The 15,214-nt window shown below is 37.0% G+C and overlaps 1 protein-coding gene across 1 annotated transcript in view; it reads right to left on the bottom strand.

Moving 5' to 3' along the window:
* Nucleotides 1–1,680: 1,680 nt before the first annotated feature.
* Nucleotides 1,681–15,214, bottom strand: part of LOC107716359 (cadherin-10-like) — an 18,980-nt gene continuing 5,446 nt past the window's right edge. The window contains exons 2-11 of the mRNA XM_016522771.1: nucleotides 13,682–14,042; nucleotides 7,933–8,227; nucleotides 5,647–5,814; nucleotides 4,912–5,099; nucleotides 4,572–4,825; nucleotides 3,458–3,594; nucleotides 3,235–3,356; nucleotides 3,021–3,129; nucleotides 2,585–2,836; nucleotides 1,681–2,238 (exon numbers count right to left, since the gene is read on the bottom strand). Coding sequence (XP_016378257.1) covers nucleotides 1,748–2,238; nucleotides 2,585–2,836; nucleotides 3,021–3,129; nucleotides 3,235–3,356; nucleotides 3,458–3,594; nucleotides 4,572–4,825; nucleotides 4,912–5,099; nucleotides 5,647–5,814; nucleotides 7,933–8,227; nucleotides 13,682–13,900 — 2,235 coding nt within the window. The 5' untranslated portion in view covers nucleotides 13,901–14,042 and the 3' untranslated portion in view covers nucleotides 1,681–1,747. The remainder of the gene's footprint in view (nucleotides 2,239–2,584; nucleotides 2,837–3,020; nucleotides 3,130–3,234; nucleotides 3,357–3,457; nucleotides 3,595–4,571; nucleotides 4,826–4,911; nucleotides 5,100–5,646; nucleotides 5,815–7,932; nucleotides 8,228–13,681; nucleotides 14,043–15,214) is intronic.

Below are 15,214 nucleotides of genomic sequence, written 5' to 3'. Positions count from 1 at the left end.
GCAACCGTTTAAATTAAACATTTGCAAAAGATTTGCATTAAACATACAGCAAGTGCAAGTTTCCACTGGGGGAATTCAAATTAATTCTCACAGCTAAGATTGGCCAATTCAGGCCAAAACAATTCCAAAATTTGGCAGACCACAGTGGAAAACGATTTTGCTTTAGAAGATCCCCAGCAGAGAACCCTGATTGTCTCTCAGCAAATGCCACCTAATATCAGTCAACCTTCAATTCTTGGCCTTTGTGAGTGATAGAGATGTAATGAAACCTAACAAAAATGTAGATTAACAGAAAAAGTTAGGTGGCCATAAGTGCATTCATATTTTTTATTAAAATATATACTTAAAAATGTGAATATAAAACACTTTGACAACATTCATTCACACAAGCTCAGTGTACTGCAGCATTCCAGTTTGATTTCAGTGTAATCTGCAGTTTTGCAAATTAAGCAAACTTCACACAAGCAAATGAAGTTGAATTGAACTACATCTCATACAGATGTAGAAATACTCTCCTGTTCCTCTGTAAGCTTTCAGTGCTTTAATGATAACGCTGCAATTATGTTTCAACAAGGGAGCACTTCACAAGATGTGTAGAGAGGCCGAGTCTGTGATGAAACATTTCTCCACTCACATTTAAATGTAGACAATATAACTGAAATCCCTCTATGGAAAGTCCTGTTAAAGAGACAGTACAGCCAAAAATGAACATTCTGATTCTTTACTCACCATCACATCGTTCAAAACCTGTATGACATTGCCTACTTTCTTCCGTGGAACATCAATTCTGTAGACTTTCCTAATTACTCTGTTCCATACAGTCACCATGAATGAGAACTGAAGCTATCAAGATTCAAAAAAGGTAGCAAAAGCACCATAAAAGAATCCATACATTATTTGTGTGCGATGTTATAAGACTTCTGAAGTCAAACATTAGCTTTGTGTGAGATATACACCAAACTTTAAACATTATTCACAGATAATCTTTCCTAAATTGAGGAAAGAACCAGTTCATTGAAAAGATTATTCAAATTCTTAAAGATGGACTCAAATTTATGTTCACACAAAGCATCAAATGACATTAAATATTTTTATGTTTTTGCATATTTTTTGAGGCTTGAAGGCCATTCCCATTCACTGTAACTGAATTAAAAAGTTTCTCGTTTCGTGTTTCAACAAAGAAAGAAAGTTGGAGAAATTTGGAGAATTTTCTTTTTTCTAGGGGGCCATTATTCATTTAAAAACATCAAATGAAAAAAAAAAAAACTGCATTTGAAGAATTTTAAGAAACATAATTAATTTCTCAATTATTTTTGCCATAACGTCATGGAACCAAAAATGTTGCACAATGTGATTTGTGATGCAGGATACGCCACCATCATCAAGGAAGAGGAACAGGGAAGAGTCCTTTACAATCAGTTACAAGACAAAGGCAGTCTTGTCACTGTCTATGTATTTAAAGTCACAAAAATCCTCCATTTATTTTGCTCCTCAGTCAAGTTTTTTTTTCTTTCTAATAAACAAAAAACTTAATCACCGTCACTTCTCCTATTAACACAAAATCACCTTACCACAACACCGTCCACGAAAAAATCCATCATAAAAGTGAAGTTCAGCTTGTGTTGGTAGAAAACAAAGAAAGAGGACTTGTGAAGTATCCTTTTTTCTTTCTTTCAAGTTATGCCTCAGAGCGCAGAGTGAGATCCGAGCGTACATACGGACAATATGAATTTCATTGAACCGCAGCCTAGTTGGCAACTCCCGTATCCTTCCCGATGTACATGTCAGCAAGCTTTTTAAACTGCGGGCCCCAGTTAGAGAGGTAATCATATTCATGGTCTCCCTCAGTCACAGAGGACTCCAGAGAGCTCAGTGACTCAGCAATTGATCCATTGCCTTCATAAGCGTAAGTGGCGAGAGAGTCATAGGGAGGCGTGAAAGGGTCTGTGTCGTTTTCTTGCAGTCTGCTAATAATGAAGTCTCTGACATCAGCGCACTCCTTCATGGGTGAAGGTCTGTGATAGGGAAACAGCATCTCGGGGATGATGTCTCGGCGCAGCTTGTTGCTTTCGATCACCTCCGGGTGGCGCAGTGTGCCGATGTCAAAGGCCTGTGTGTCCTCCTCGCCGCCGCCCTCATCGTTGTAGCTGACTACGTTATCCCTGACATCCTCTTTGGAGATGATCAGCGGTTCCTTCCTCCTCTGCTTCTTTAGAGCCGAGAACAGCACCACAATCACTGGAAAAGAGTGAAGAGATACATTTACAACTCACCTGAATTAAATGAGAAAATACCACTAGACTGTAATAATACAAGACTGTGCTGAGAAAATGAACACTATTAAAGATGTTTTAAAAATAAACATTTTAACTTTGGAAGTTCTAAAATACTAAAACTAAAATAAATACAGAAAAAATAAAATAAAAACGGAAACCAGAAAACTAATACCTGGAGAATCTAAAAATAAAGGTGATGGAAACTAATGAACACTAAACTAAGCTGAGCTAAAAAAAATAAATAAAACTATAATAAGCCTGCCTTGGGTTATGATGTGAATTCTAAAAACCGGTGGGCATAAACTCACTAAGCAGGATGAGGATACAGAGAAGTATCGCCACTAGCGCCCCAGTGCTGAGGCCAGCAGAGAGCAGCAACGCGTCAACACTGCAGGAACGCATGTTGCCGGTGGCGTCACAACTGCACACGCGAATGGTCAACGTGCTGGTGCTGCTCTGGATGGGGTAGTCGCTGTCGGAGATAACTACTGGCAGATAGTAGACACTCATTTCACGCCTGTTAAATCCACTTCTTCTGGTCAGGATTCTGGCTGTGTTATCTTTGGGAGAGGTGGGGGTTAAGAGAACATTCAAACAGTCAGAGCTGAAGATATTATCTCATGCTGAGTCAAACAACAGCAAAAATAAAGCTGTTTTTGTTGGTGCCAAAACAGAAAAGAAGATTAAACACATGCATTTTCCATAAGATTCGAGATTGAAACGTCAAAGGAAAGATTGATTCACCTTCATTATCAAAGATGGTGAAGTTTGGATTCATTGAACTCAAGCTGAATACAAATTTGTGACCCACAAGAGGATCATCTGTGTCGATGGCACTGATAGTCTGTATGAGCTGGAATGGTAGGCAGGTTTTTGAACCATTTCATTTTATATAAATAGCATTCATATTTTTATGATACCTTCATAAGAGTCATAAGCAAGCATAAAGTATAAATACCTGCCCAGCTTTGACATTCTCACACACAAATGTCTCATAAATCATGGCAAATTCTGGCGCATTGTCATTCACATCCAAAACCTTTATCAAGACAGGAACACGGCTTCTTTGATGAGGGTTATCTAGAGGAATAATGTAAAGATTATCACAATGTAAAGCAGGCAGTATATATACATTGCATGATGTGTCACCAGGCTATTTCTTTATGCATGTGCTTACTTACTTATTTCACTGGCCAGGACTGAGATGTTGTGCCACTTTGACACTTCCCTGTCAAGAGACTTAAGAATTGTGATGGATCCATTCTTGGGGTCGATGTGGTAGAGTCTCTCTGGGTCTGTGTGTTGATCTATTGCATATCTATGGACAGGTTTAAGAAAGAAATAAAAAAATAACTGAAACAGTCACTGACATTCACTGAAATTTAAAGAAGGGCTGCCATTGCATATTATAAACTGGATCATATTAGACAAAGGCCAATTGCCAGGGTATTATTGTAAATGAGATTCTCTCTCTCTCTCTCTCTCTCTCTCTCTCTCTCAAGAAATATGTTATGTTTTATAGAACTGTTCATTATAGAAGCCCATTTCAGCCTCTAAATAAATAAATAAAAATAATAATGCCTCTGCCACGTTGTTTTGTCATATATATATATTTTAAAAATCTGTATTGTTTTTTATTTTTTAACCATTCAGCACAAGTCACTTGATTAAAAAAAATAATAATAATAAGTGAGCCAATAGTGGGCATTACTGTCACACTTTGCTGTACTGTATGCACCACTTTAATCTGGTTCATACAGTATCTGCATGAAGCACTGTGACATGTATATTCAAATTGTCATTATTTTCACTGCATACAAATATTTTCTATGCAAATTAGGCTTATAGACTGCACCTTACACACCAAAAGTCAGCACTATTGGACATTTTCTAGGCATCACGGCATCAGCAATTCATCAAATGATAATCAAATAAAGAAGAAGAGCGAAAACTGGGCATATATTCAAACACACTGTTTGGATATATTATTTTTGCGGTCGAGTGCATTTTTGTCACTTTAAAGAGTTGATTCAGGCACTAAATTATGTCAGACTGCAGTAGTGTGCTGCATCCTCCACAACCTGGAGCCAGTCTGCAAGATTGGGAATTGCATTCAACAGATTTTTTGGGGGGAGGGTGTTTGTGCCGTCATCTGATTTGCATAATTTATTTAGAGAATCGGGTGCAGTTCAGACAGCGTGTGGAAATAAACTACCGTATGCTACCGTGGGTGCAAATCATTTTAGTAAATTCCCTGCAGTAACTGTTGAATAATTAAATATTTCAAATGCTCACTGGATTGGGTAATGTGTGGCATCAGGGTCCCAGGCTGTAATAGTTCCAATTGCTATTCCTTTTGGTGTGTCCTCATTGACCTCAAAGACATACTGAGGCCTGCTGAAGACAGGAGGCTCATCTACATCTTTGGCCGTGACCTTGACGATGGCTGTGTCTAAGAATGGGCCCAGATCAGTGAAGTTGGGGTCCTGGTGTGTGTTAGTCACCTCCACTTTCACTGTGTAAATGCGCTTGCTTTCATAGTCCAGTTTCTGGATGAAGATCAAGAAGTGTGTTTGTTTGTTTTCATAGCATTATAAATCATAACATATTCATAAACACCGATACAGGGTTTTACCTTTTTGACAACGATAACACCCTCTTGGGTTGTCTCATCTGTTATTATATCGAGATATTCTTTGCCATCTCCATCTACAATTCTGTATTTCATTTCAGCATTTTCTCCCTCGTCACCATCGTTGGCTTTGATTCGACCCACAGTTGATCCGATTTCTGCTGACTCATAAGTGCTTAGGTGGTAAGAACCTTGAAAATGAAAGAGGTTATGTTCATTTCAACCATATAAACACAATTGTATGCCCTTTTTGGTCTTAATTCTAAGCCCTGCATGGTGTTTAAAGTCAAGATTTACCCTATTTAATTACTTAATGCATTCTTAATGCGCAATACTAGATGTATTTTCATTGGTGCGTGTTATTCTTGACAAAAAAAAAAAAATTTCCTCATATTTTAAGCAAAATCAAAAAACTTGCTCTTCCTCTGAAAAGCCTTTTCTTCTGATGTCACTTTGGCCATGCAATAATTTTGCTTAACTAAAATGCCAACCAATAGCAAACAGCTAATTAAGCAGAATTTAAGTGAACTCAACATTTGTTTTAGCTCCATGTAATGTTTTACATTTCTCTAACTGAATACTTACTTGGAAATACATCAGAAATACAATTCAGAGTTCAAGAAATACAATATGTCAGAAATACAATTCAAACAGTAGATGGGTTGCAATTCACGTTGACTTTAAAAGCACTTAATAAGGGCTTAATAAGCACTTAATCATCATTTAGTGATATCTTACTGTAAGCAAAACGTGGCGGGCTGTCATTAACATCTGTAAGGGTGACGTTGACCATAGTGGTTCCAGACAGACCACCCATCTGTCCTGCCATGTCTTTGGCTTGTATAACCACCTGATACTCTTTCCGTACTTCTCGGTCCATACTGGAAAGAGCTATTCTGACAATTCCTGCACAGAAAAACATTGTATGACCAACAAGCAGAAAAACATAATATTGTAATATAACTAACATAATGTAAATGTAAATCTATTTCTCTCTCTATACACACATGATGTATATATACACTTTTGTATTTATTAGTAATAAAATAAATAGGCCATATCGTACCTATTCATTCATATAGATAATTTTTCATTTATTATGATATATTCTTACTATTTATTCAAAGCACACACACACATATTCATTAATTTATCCACTAATTTTTCACAATTTAATGCAAGACAGCTATTTTGCAGTTCCGGGTAACCTACTGCATACTAAACTGAAATTTATACTTCCATTTTTCTTAATATTTTTCTAATAATATAGTTGTTTGTTTTATAGCACTATACTTTCTTAAAGGGCCAGTATTTTATTTTCCTGCTTGGGTTTGTGTTTATACCTTAATCTTGATATTTTGCATCCATAACCTTTATATTGCAACATTAATCAAACTTAACTTCCATTCTTCCCAGCAAAAGTCATACGTTTTCCTCTTTTGTTTTTTATCCGCCATCTCTATCTTTCTGTCGCTCGGCTCGGCTAATGTCCGTCCCATGCACTGAACGCGCTCTCCTCCACATCACGAGTAGACACGCCCCTTATTGCTGATTGGCTACAAGTTTGTTTTGCGATTCGGCCCGAATCAGCTTTCTAAAGTGTTTTTGAAAAATCACATACCCTGCCTTTAAATTAGAAAACACAGATGGAATTGGTTTTGTCCTAGGGTTGTGTGTCAGAGGGTAACGAGTGCTTCATAATATGATGACACTTTCCCCTTGATTGAGGGCAATCATTTCATAAATAAGATGTACAGTCCCTTATATTAGATTCCAACTGAACATGAGAACCCATATCAGAGAAGGAAGAGCATCATTAGATTTTCTTGGGGAGACGATACCAAACAGACTGCTTCACTGCTTGAGGACTGACTTGATTGGAAACGGGATAACCAAAGGTTATTATGATATTACTGAGAAGCAGCATGAATCTCCTGAATATTCATGCGCTGTGAATATGTATGGTGCAGTGTCACTGCTAGCACAGAGCCACTGATTGTGTGAGACAGTGGTGATAGATGATGTGCGAATGGGAATTAGATGTAAATAGAAAATGTGATAAGATGAGCAAATAGAATCTCTTCCATCAGGCACTACATCAGGACTCAAGAGAGGCAGTGCCTTGCGGGCACTGGTTTTAGTGTTTACATATATTTGCATTTGACTACCTGCAGCACGCGTTATTAAATGTACATTCCTAAAACTGCTATGTTTAGGTAATATGGTTATTTCTGATTATTAATAGAACCATGGTACTAGTCTTATTTGCTATACATATTTATATTTACTTATGTGGCAACAAACACCAAATAATAAAAAGAAAATGCCAGTACTCATTTAGCATTTTATCCTAGTTTGTTATGCTCTCTAGAACTCTTGAGAGCATCAAATTCTCCTGTCTGAACAAAGGGTTTAAAAAAAAAAAACTTTTGTGGGACTCTATAATATAAAATAATATTTATTTATTGTTTTTATTTTTCAATTTAGGGACACACCAAAATAAAATAAATAAATAAATAAATCATGCAGAGCCATTCAAAACGAAACAAAACAAAACAACCTTAATAACACAAACCAAAACAAATTTTTTGTCAAAGTCTAACTCACTTTTGTTTAAATCGTCCCCTAGTAATGTTGAATAACATGATAGGACAACATGATAAAGACTTAAATCAAAGCCAAAACAGCCCTAAAAAACAAAACAAAACTTAACAAGACAAGATACATTTTTAAATCAAAGCTGAAACTAAATAACCCTAATAAAACAAGCAAATAAAACAAAACGTTGTGAAAGTTTAGCTCACTGTTGTCTAAATGCTCCACTCCATAACACTACATTCTCCAAAAACTTGTCAAATGAAGAAGAAAAAAAAAACTCTCGAAAAACCAATGGCACTGAGGCATCCATGACCTTAAAAACACTGCAGTGACAGGAATATCACACCCTCGTGCAGTATTCCAGCATGACAGTAAATGCACTTCAAATAGCAACACCGAGAGAAAAAGTAATTTTCATTCACTCACCGACGTCTGACATTTCAGGTACACTGGCAGTGTAGACAGCCTTGGTAAATTTGGGCTCATTGTCATTGATGTCATGTATCTTGACAATGAATTCAGTGGCAGGCTCCAGAGGGAGGCCCGTGATCTTGTTGAAAGCCTGGGCCTGCAGTGTGTAAGAGGTCTTTTCCTCTCTGTCCAGTCTCTGTGTAGCATGTAAATCCCCAGACTTCTCATCAATACGAAAAATTGTGCCTGCTCCTTCCCCAGAGAGAACGTATCTGGCAGTTCCATCCCCTCTGTCTTTGTCTGAGCGAAGCTGCATGGACAGAAAGCAGACTGTGACTTAACACAAGTTTTTTTGTCATAATGCACAGATTTGATATTTGGCACATCATTTGTGAATATTTTCAAATCAAACGCTTTAATCAAACACTACTAGAGTAATAGAAAGTCCTTCCTTCAGCAAAATGTTAATATGATATGTTGTCATGTTTTATTAACCAGCGGACTTCAGCTAGACTTGTTTTCAATCATGGTTAGCAGCTTAGAAGAATCATCTTTTGGAGGGAAAGCTCTCTAGGGACAATAGAAACTCTTAGAAGCCACAGTCTTAAGAGTACAAGTCTTTAGAACATATTCCATTAAATACTAATGAAGCTTTTAGTCCGTTTTTACCACTGCATTTTCATTGCATTTCCATTTGCATTGCTAAAAATACAAAATGTCCCTATGCCTTTTAGAACATGATTGATTTCCATGACTTTTCATTTTAATAGTGATAATACTAATCAGAATTGTATTTATTGCTATCTTTGTCCTTACTGTCATCCTGCTACTTAGAATAAACTCGTTAAACTGGATCTCATCACTGTCCTCTATATACACTGAACAAAATTATAAACGCAACATCGTGTGGGTGAGCGGTTTGCTGATGTCAATGTTGTGGATCGAGTGGCCCATGGTGGCGGTGGGGTTATGGTATGGGCAGGCGTATGTTATGGACAACGAACACAGGTGCATTTTATTGATGGCATTTTGAATGTACAGAGATACCGTGACGAGATCCTGAGGCCCATTGTTGTGCCATTCATCCACGACCATCACCTCATGTTGCAGCATGATAATGCACGGCCCCATGTTGCAAAGATCTGTACACAATTCCTGGAAGCTGAAAACATCCCAGTTCTTGCATGGCCAGCATACTCACCGGACATGTCACCCATTGAGCATGTTTGGGATGCTCTGGATCGGCGTATACGACAACGTGTTCCAGTTCCTGCCAATATCCAGCAACTACGCACAGCCATTGAAGAGGAGTGGACCAACATTCCACAGACCACAATCAACAACCTGATCAACTCTATGCGAAGGAGATGTGCTGCACTGCGTGAGGCAAATGGTGGTCACACCAGATACTGACAGGTTTTCGGACCCCCGCGGACCCCCCAATACAGTAAAACTGCACATTTTAGAGTGGCCTTTTATTGTGGCCAGCCTAAGGCACACCTGTGCAATAATCATGCTGTCTAATCAGCATCTTGATATGCCACACCTGTGAGGTGGATGGATTATCTCGGCAAAGGAGAAGTGCTCACTAACACAGATTTAGACAGATTTGTGAACAATATTTGAGAGAAATAGGCCTTTTGTGTACATAGAAAAAGTCTTAGATCTTTGAGTTCAGCTCATGAAAAATGGGGGCAAAAACAAAAGTGTATAATTTTGTTCAGTATAGTAGGACTATTGCAATAAAACTGACTGATGTTAGAAACCAAATTGCTAATGCTTTGTAGTCTTTCAACATTTTATTTATTTTTTTTGTGCCATTTTCTTAATAAAACCTTTAGCATGTTTGACGTCTTGAAATAACGTGATAATAATGGCACTTAATTTGAGAGAAAAGTAACTAGCAAAAGTAAAGTTAACTAGCAGTGAATAAATGTTGGATTTGTAAAATAAACTGTTTACTGTAAGATAATACAACAGCTTATTTATTGTAAAATAAAATTTAAAGTTATGGGGAAAAAATGGTGAAAACTTTTAGGAATTTCCCTGCTTTTTATGATTTATTTTTATGATTTATTTTTTTATAGATGAAAGTTTTTAATATCTGGGTATATGAACAAGCTTTAAAATAGAACATTTTTCATTTCAACCCTCTTAAATATTAGGTAAAAGTAATTAAAAACAGACAGTCATTTTCTCTTTCTTTAAAATCTTAGTATGGGACAGAAGAGTTCCCCTAATTGAAGAATCACCCTGATACATCCCACTGGTTGGGTCATTTAGTTTCCCTTAAATGAGTTTATTTGCCCTAAAGCTGTCTAACTGTCACTGTCTGATGCTTAATTAAATTTTAACCAGTGGGATGAGACTATATGGGTTCTAACAGGCTTCAATGAATAATAATAATTAAAAAAAAATCGAATAAGCAGGTGTTTCATGCGGTTATGTGTGCAGATGCAGGTCCAGCATCTGGTCAGAGTCATGGCCATTTAATGCATTTATCCTGGGCTCTTAAGGCTGTTTTTAGGCTGATTCCACCAGCTGACCCTTCAAACACACTCAGCAGGATCTCATAACAAACACTTTATGTTTTCCACACTGACTGACAGAGAGGGCAAATGAAAGACATAGGAAAACATCACAAAGCAGAATGTTGCAAACTATTTATTTGGCATAACATAAAAACTGTCCTTATAGTGTTCGCTGCATGCACGTATCATTCTCAAAAACACTCAATTTAGTAAATGTCTGTTGCAATGTTTAAAGGCAGGGTAGGGTCTCTTCATATCCCGATAGCAATCACTAAGTTAAGTGGTCTACATTTATTTATATGTATTTATATCGTCTGTGGAAGGCGTAGGACCATAAAATGTTCGTCGAATCAAAATGCTCGGTCCTAACATTACGATAGGCTGTCCTGCCTGCTTGTCAAATATGTATTTGGATACCTTTGCGCACCCTGTTTGCGCAGACATCATACATCATCAGAGCGTTCCAACAAGAATGAAAGGAACTATTATTGTAATATTATGCGCTTTGTATTGTAATGTTTTCTCACTGGTGAATGAGACATGAGGTAATCTGACAGCATTGCATTTAATTCTCCACCAACGCCGTCTCTCATCGTGTCGCAGCTTTTCAAAAATCGCCTATCCTACACTTTGTAGTTGCACTTTGTTGCATTTTATATGGAAATAACCAGATGTCCTGGGCGTGCGAAGTTTTGAAACAGTGAATCGCAAATCAGTTTGCGATGCAATTGGTTCAATTGATTCAATGGTCGCTTCTACCATCACAATGGTTTATTTCAGTAAGACCGCAAAGCCTTTTCTGCAGCGAAAAAGGACAGCAATAACCTGCGATGCATAGACTTACATTGAAACAGAATCCGAAGTCACTGTTATTGCACAGGTAACTAGCATCTTGCATGCTGCATACTTTGTTTGAGCCAAATCCGTCTGTCACCTGACTGCAATCATAGCTCAGTTTTGACAAAATAGTTAACTAGTGTTTTGCATTTAAATGGCAAAATAATCAATAATAAATAAAAGTATCATAATCATTCTAGAATCAAATCATGAATCCAGTGAATCCCAGAATCCTGTCGAATTGCAATTGCGATATTCATAATACTGCAGCTGAGCAGAATATAAATCACAATATAAATACCTGAATACAAATATTGAACCATTTATTACTTTACACAGCATTAAATGATGGCTAAATTTATCTCCTTACTTCCCTGTCAAGAGCTGTATCGGTGTCCAGTTGTTCACTTTTACATTTGCTTGCTTACTTTTCCACCTCATTTTTAACGTAAGACTGGATGTGGCTGTTAGAGATGGCCGATACCACTTATTTTGTTTTCAATATGATACCGATACTTTTAAAGTATTTAAAGTATTTAAAGGCCAGTATCGTCGATATCGATATCAATACCGATACCTATACCGATACGATACTTCTAAACGGAACTTTTCAATTATGAAATTTTTAGATTATTAAATTACTAATAATACCCACTTTACTTTATATTTGAAACACATTTTAACATTTACTACGCCTTAATTGCAACTTATTAGGTTGTATTATTTGTTTACACATGGTTAAAGTATGTTTACTGGTAACCTTGGACATCTACAAATACTATAGTTGAACTACGGCCACTTTAGTAAAAACATGGTTCATTTTTCATAAGGGACTGTTATGCTGCTATGCTGCTATGCTGCTGCACACATGAAATGCAACCTTTTTATTCTGACAGTGTATGATTTATATTAACATTACAGAAAATATCATGATCAATATGAACTTTTAATGTTCAATTTTAATAAATGTGATTGCACAAACTATGTACAGTAGGCTACAATTTCAATTTGTTTATTGTGAACTCAAACATATGTGTTTTTCCTGTCCTCTGATAAGCATTGTTCTGGGCTGCTGTTCCCAAAAGCTTCAATGCTTTCTTATGATCCTTTTGGAAAACGCAGCCCTGTTTGAATGCACTGTCAGAAGTGAGTGAACGCTCTCTGTGATTGATTGGTTCTGTCATTGATTCGCGTGTGGTCAGATGAGCAGGAAAATAGTACTATCCTTCACAATTATTCACTAACATGGTTTATTCATCCAGTTCAATGCATACTGTATGCTTTAATTTTATTTATTTTTTTGTTCACTGGTAAATAAAACGCCTTAGAATAATTTTTTTTTTTTTTAATTTGAGTATCGATACTTTCGATACTCACATCAGTATCGATATATTGATATTTCAAGATTGATACGCCCATCCTTAGTGGCTGTTTCTGACTTCAATGTGCGCGGCTTCCAGTGTTAGCCGCTTCCAGATATTTGTACAAAATATCGTGTTATGCCACTTGATATTGGAAACTGGTATTTCTTATTGTCATATTTTGAGGTATTGTCGTAAAAATAAACACAACATTGATGTATTGTTTAAGTTAAAATCACTGCACTTTTATCTAGGCAGTCTTGCACACTCACAGAAAATACCTTATACTTTCACGTTGAAAAAGAAAGAAAAGACTCATAGCCAAATACGCTATCAAAAGCACTTAGTATAGCATGCCCAAAGTTCAGAAAAGATGTTCCAAGTAACCTTTGACCAAGTCATCCAAATGTTCTCTTTTATGGTGTTATTAGTATGTTATATGTGCTAAACAAAAATTACATTTTGAAGGAAAAATAACAGTTTTAGGCCTCTTTATCGTATTCTAGGTTTTCTGTACGTATACAGCACAGTCAGTGTTTTAATAACAGGGACTGCTGCGGCTTGATGATTTGCAGTCCCTTCCTTCACACAGCCACTGCAGATGGGTTGGAAGTCATGGGGGGGGCTGAAAAAGAGTGAGTGAAATAGCCCATAATTGTTGATTCCTGTCAGGTCTCTGCGGAGCCACTTTGTCCTGGAAATGAGAGTGGTAAAAAACTAAACCCTGGTACAAAGTATTCTGTCTCAAAACGACTCTCTCCCACTCTCGTTCACTTTCAGTCTCTCTGCCTCTGTGAATATTCATGCCTCAGCGAGTGTGTAATTCATATTTGTGCTACTTTATGTTCTTTGATTATGGCATCAAGTTTTTCAAAGTGCCTGTCACAGAGCGCCATGTTCAAATCCAGTGTCAAACCATATAAAGCTCAGGAAAATGAAAGAGGAATGCAAAAATCAGGCATTTGCATCTCCTCCAAGCCCTGTTTTGCTAGACAAAAAGGCTTGTTCTGGGCCCATGTTATCGTGGACACTCACCTTGCCGACGTACTGATAGTTACTTCCTGTGTATTCCTCCGACAGGAAGAACTGCCTCCACATCCAGTCCCTTTTGGATCTGTGCAGCACCAATTTATCTCCTTTCATCAGATGGTTCCAGTGAAAGAGATTCCCATCACCCCTCTCTAGCAATATGACTGGAGAGCTCAGGTGCGGAAAGACCAGTGGAAGCAGCCAGAGGAAGTGATTCATTATCATTGCAGCCAATCGATCGACACGACGACAGTGACTCCTTATGAATAAGCTAAGAAGGGAGGGCAGTGCGGAATTGAAAGTGATGTAGATGGTAACATCAGCAACCCTGACATTGTAGAATCGCCTTTGATCCTCCTTTGATTCCCTATAAAAAATAATCAAAGCAAAAAGGTTACAGTGTGTTGGAGGTCATTGCAGCCCTCGTCAAGATGCAACACCTGTTTCTTACACTGTAATCCCTTTGTTGTTCGCGGAGTGTATCCCACAGGGCACTCATGCGGTATTCTATTTGCAGAAGATCAAACATGTAGCCTCACACAAAACCTTGCATATAACATACCCGCGCAATGAACAGAAATGCCTTCATCGGTAAACACCGCTAAGATGGCATAGTACGCCAGGTCTGGGTTACGGTCAGGACAGACTGTTATCATCTGTTAAGCGATTATTTACGATTATTTATTATTTACGACCTTGATGATGAAAAAAATAAATAAAAATGAAAGACTACATAGACAGTAACAGATAACTAGTATTTAATGGTATTTATGTAATTAGATTACATTTTTAGGTTACAGATTAATGAAAAGTCTTGCAATTGTTATCCAGAACACAGCTGAACATATTTTGCTTTGTTCTTATTGAATTTATAGAGCTTTAATCATCAGATGTTGAAACATGAATCATTTTGCGATGCAACTATTTCAGTGTTTCAAAAAGCCTCACTTCTACCATCACTAGTGTAGCCTCGGCAGTAGCCTACAAATAAATAAATGTAGTCTGTCGTTATGATTGATAAAAAAAGTATATTGTCTGGTATGCAATTCTTGTTACTAGACTTTCCGTATTCCTGTGTGTGCAATAATAAATATTCAAAAAATTTAGCCATATGGATTTTATAATCATTGTAGCAAATTAGCTCAAATGGGAAATGTATATAAATAATTACAATTAATTATGATTAATTACAATTATTTATATCAGCTGCCAGTAGTAACTGTAGCAGAATTAAATTGCCCTCAACTAATCTGTTCGTCCAGCGAACATTCAGTGTAAATTCATATCAACTCTAGGAAAGGATATTTTCGTGGCCACAGAAAACAACCTTTTTACAGTAGCCTAATAGTGCATTAGATTAGAGAATGTAGCAAGGATCAAAATCGTAAAGGTACATTATTCACAAGCAGGATCAGAAACCCATGTAATTTGTGCACAAAAGTTTTATTAACTAAACGCTAACACACATAACTAATCTAAACAAACAAACATACAATCACTCATACATGGGGAAAGGGCAAATGAGACTTGATGGATGAA

The sequence above is a fragment of the Sinocyclocheilus rhinocerous genome, unplaced genomic scaffold (assembly GCF_001515625.1).
Source record: "Sinocyclocheilus rhinocerous isolate Xijiao unplaced genomic scaffold, SAMN03320098_v1.1 scaffold1051, whole genome shotgun sequence".
Taxonomy (NCBI): domain Eukaryota; kingdom Metazoa; phylum Chordata; class Actinopteri; order Cypriniformes; family Cyprinidae; genus Sinocyclocheilus; species Sinocyclocheilus rhinocerous.
Note: the sequence above shows the minus strand (reverse complement) of the source record. Positions and strands in the feature narration are given on the sequence as shown.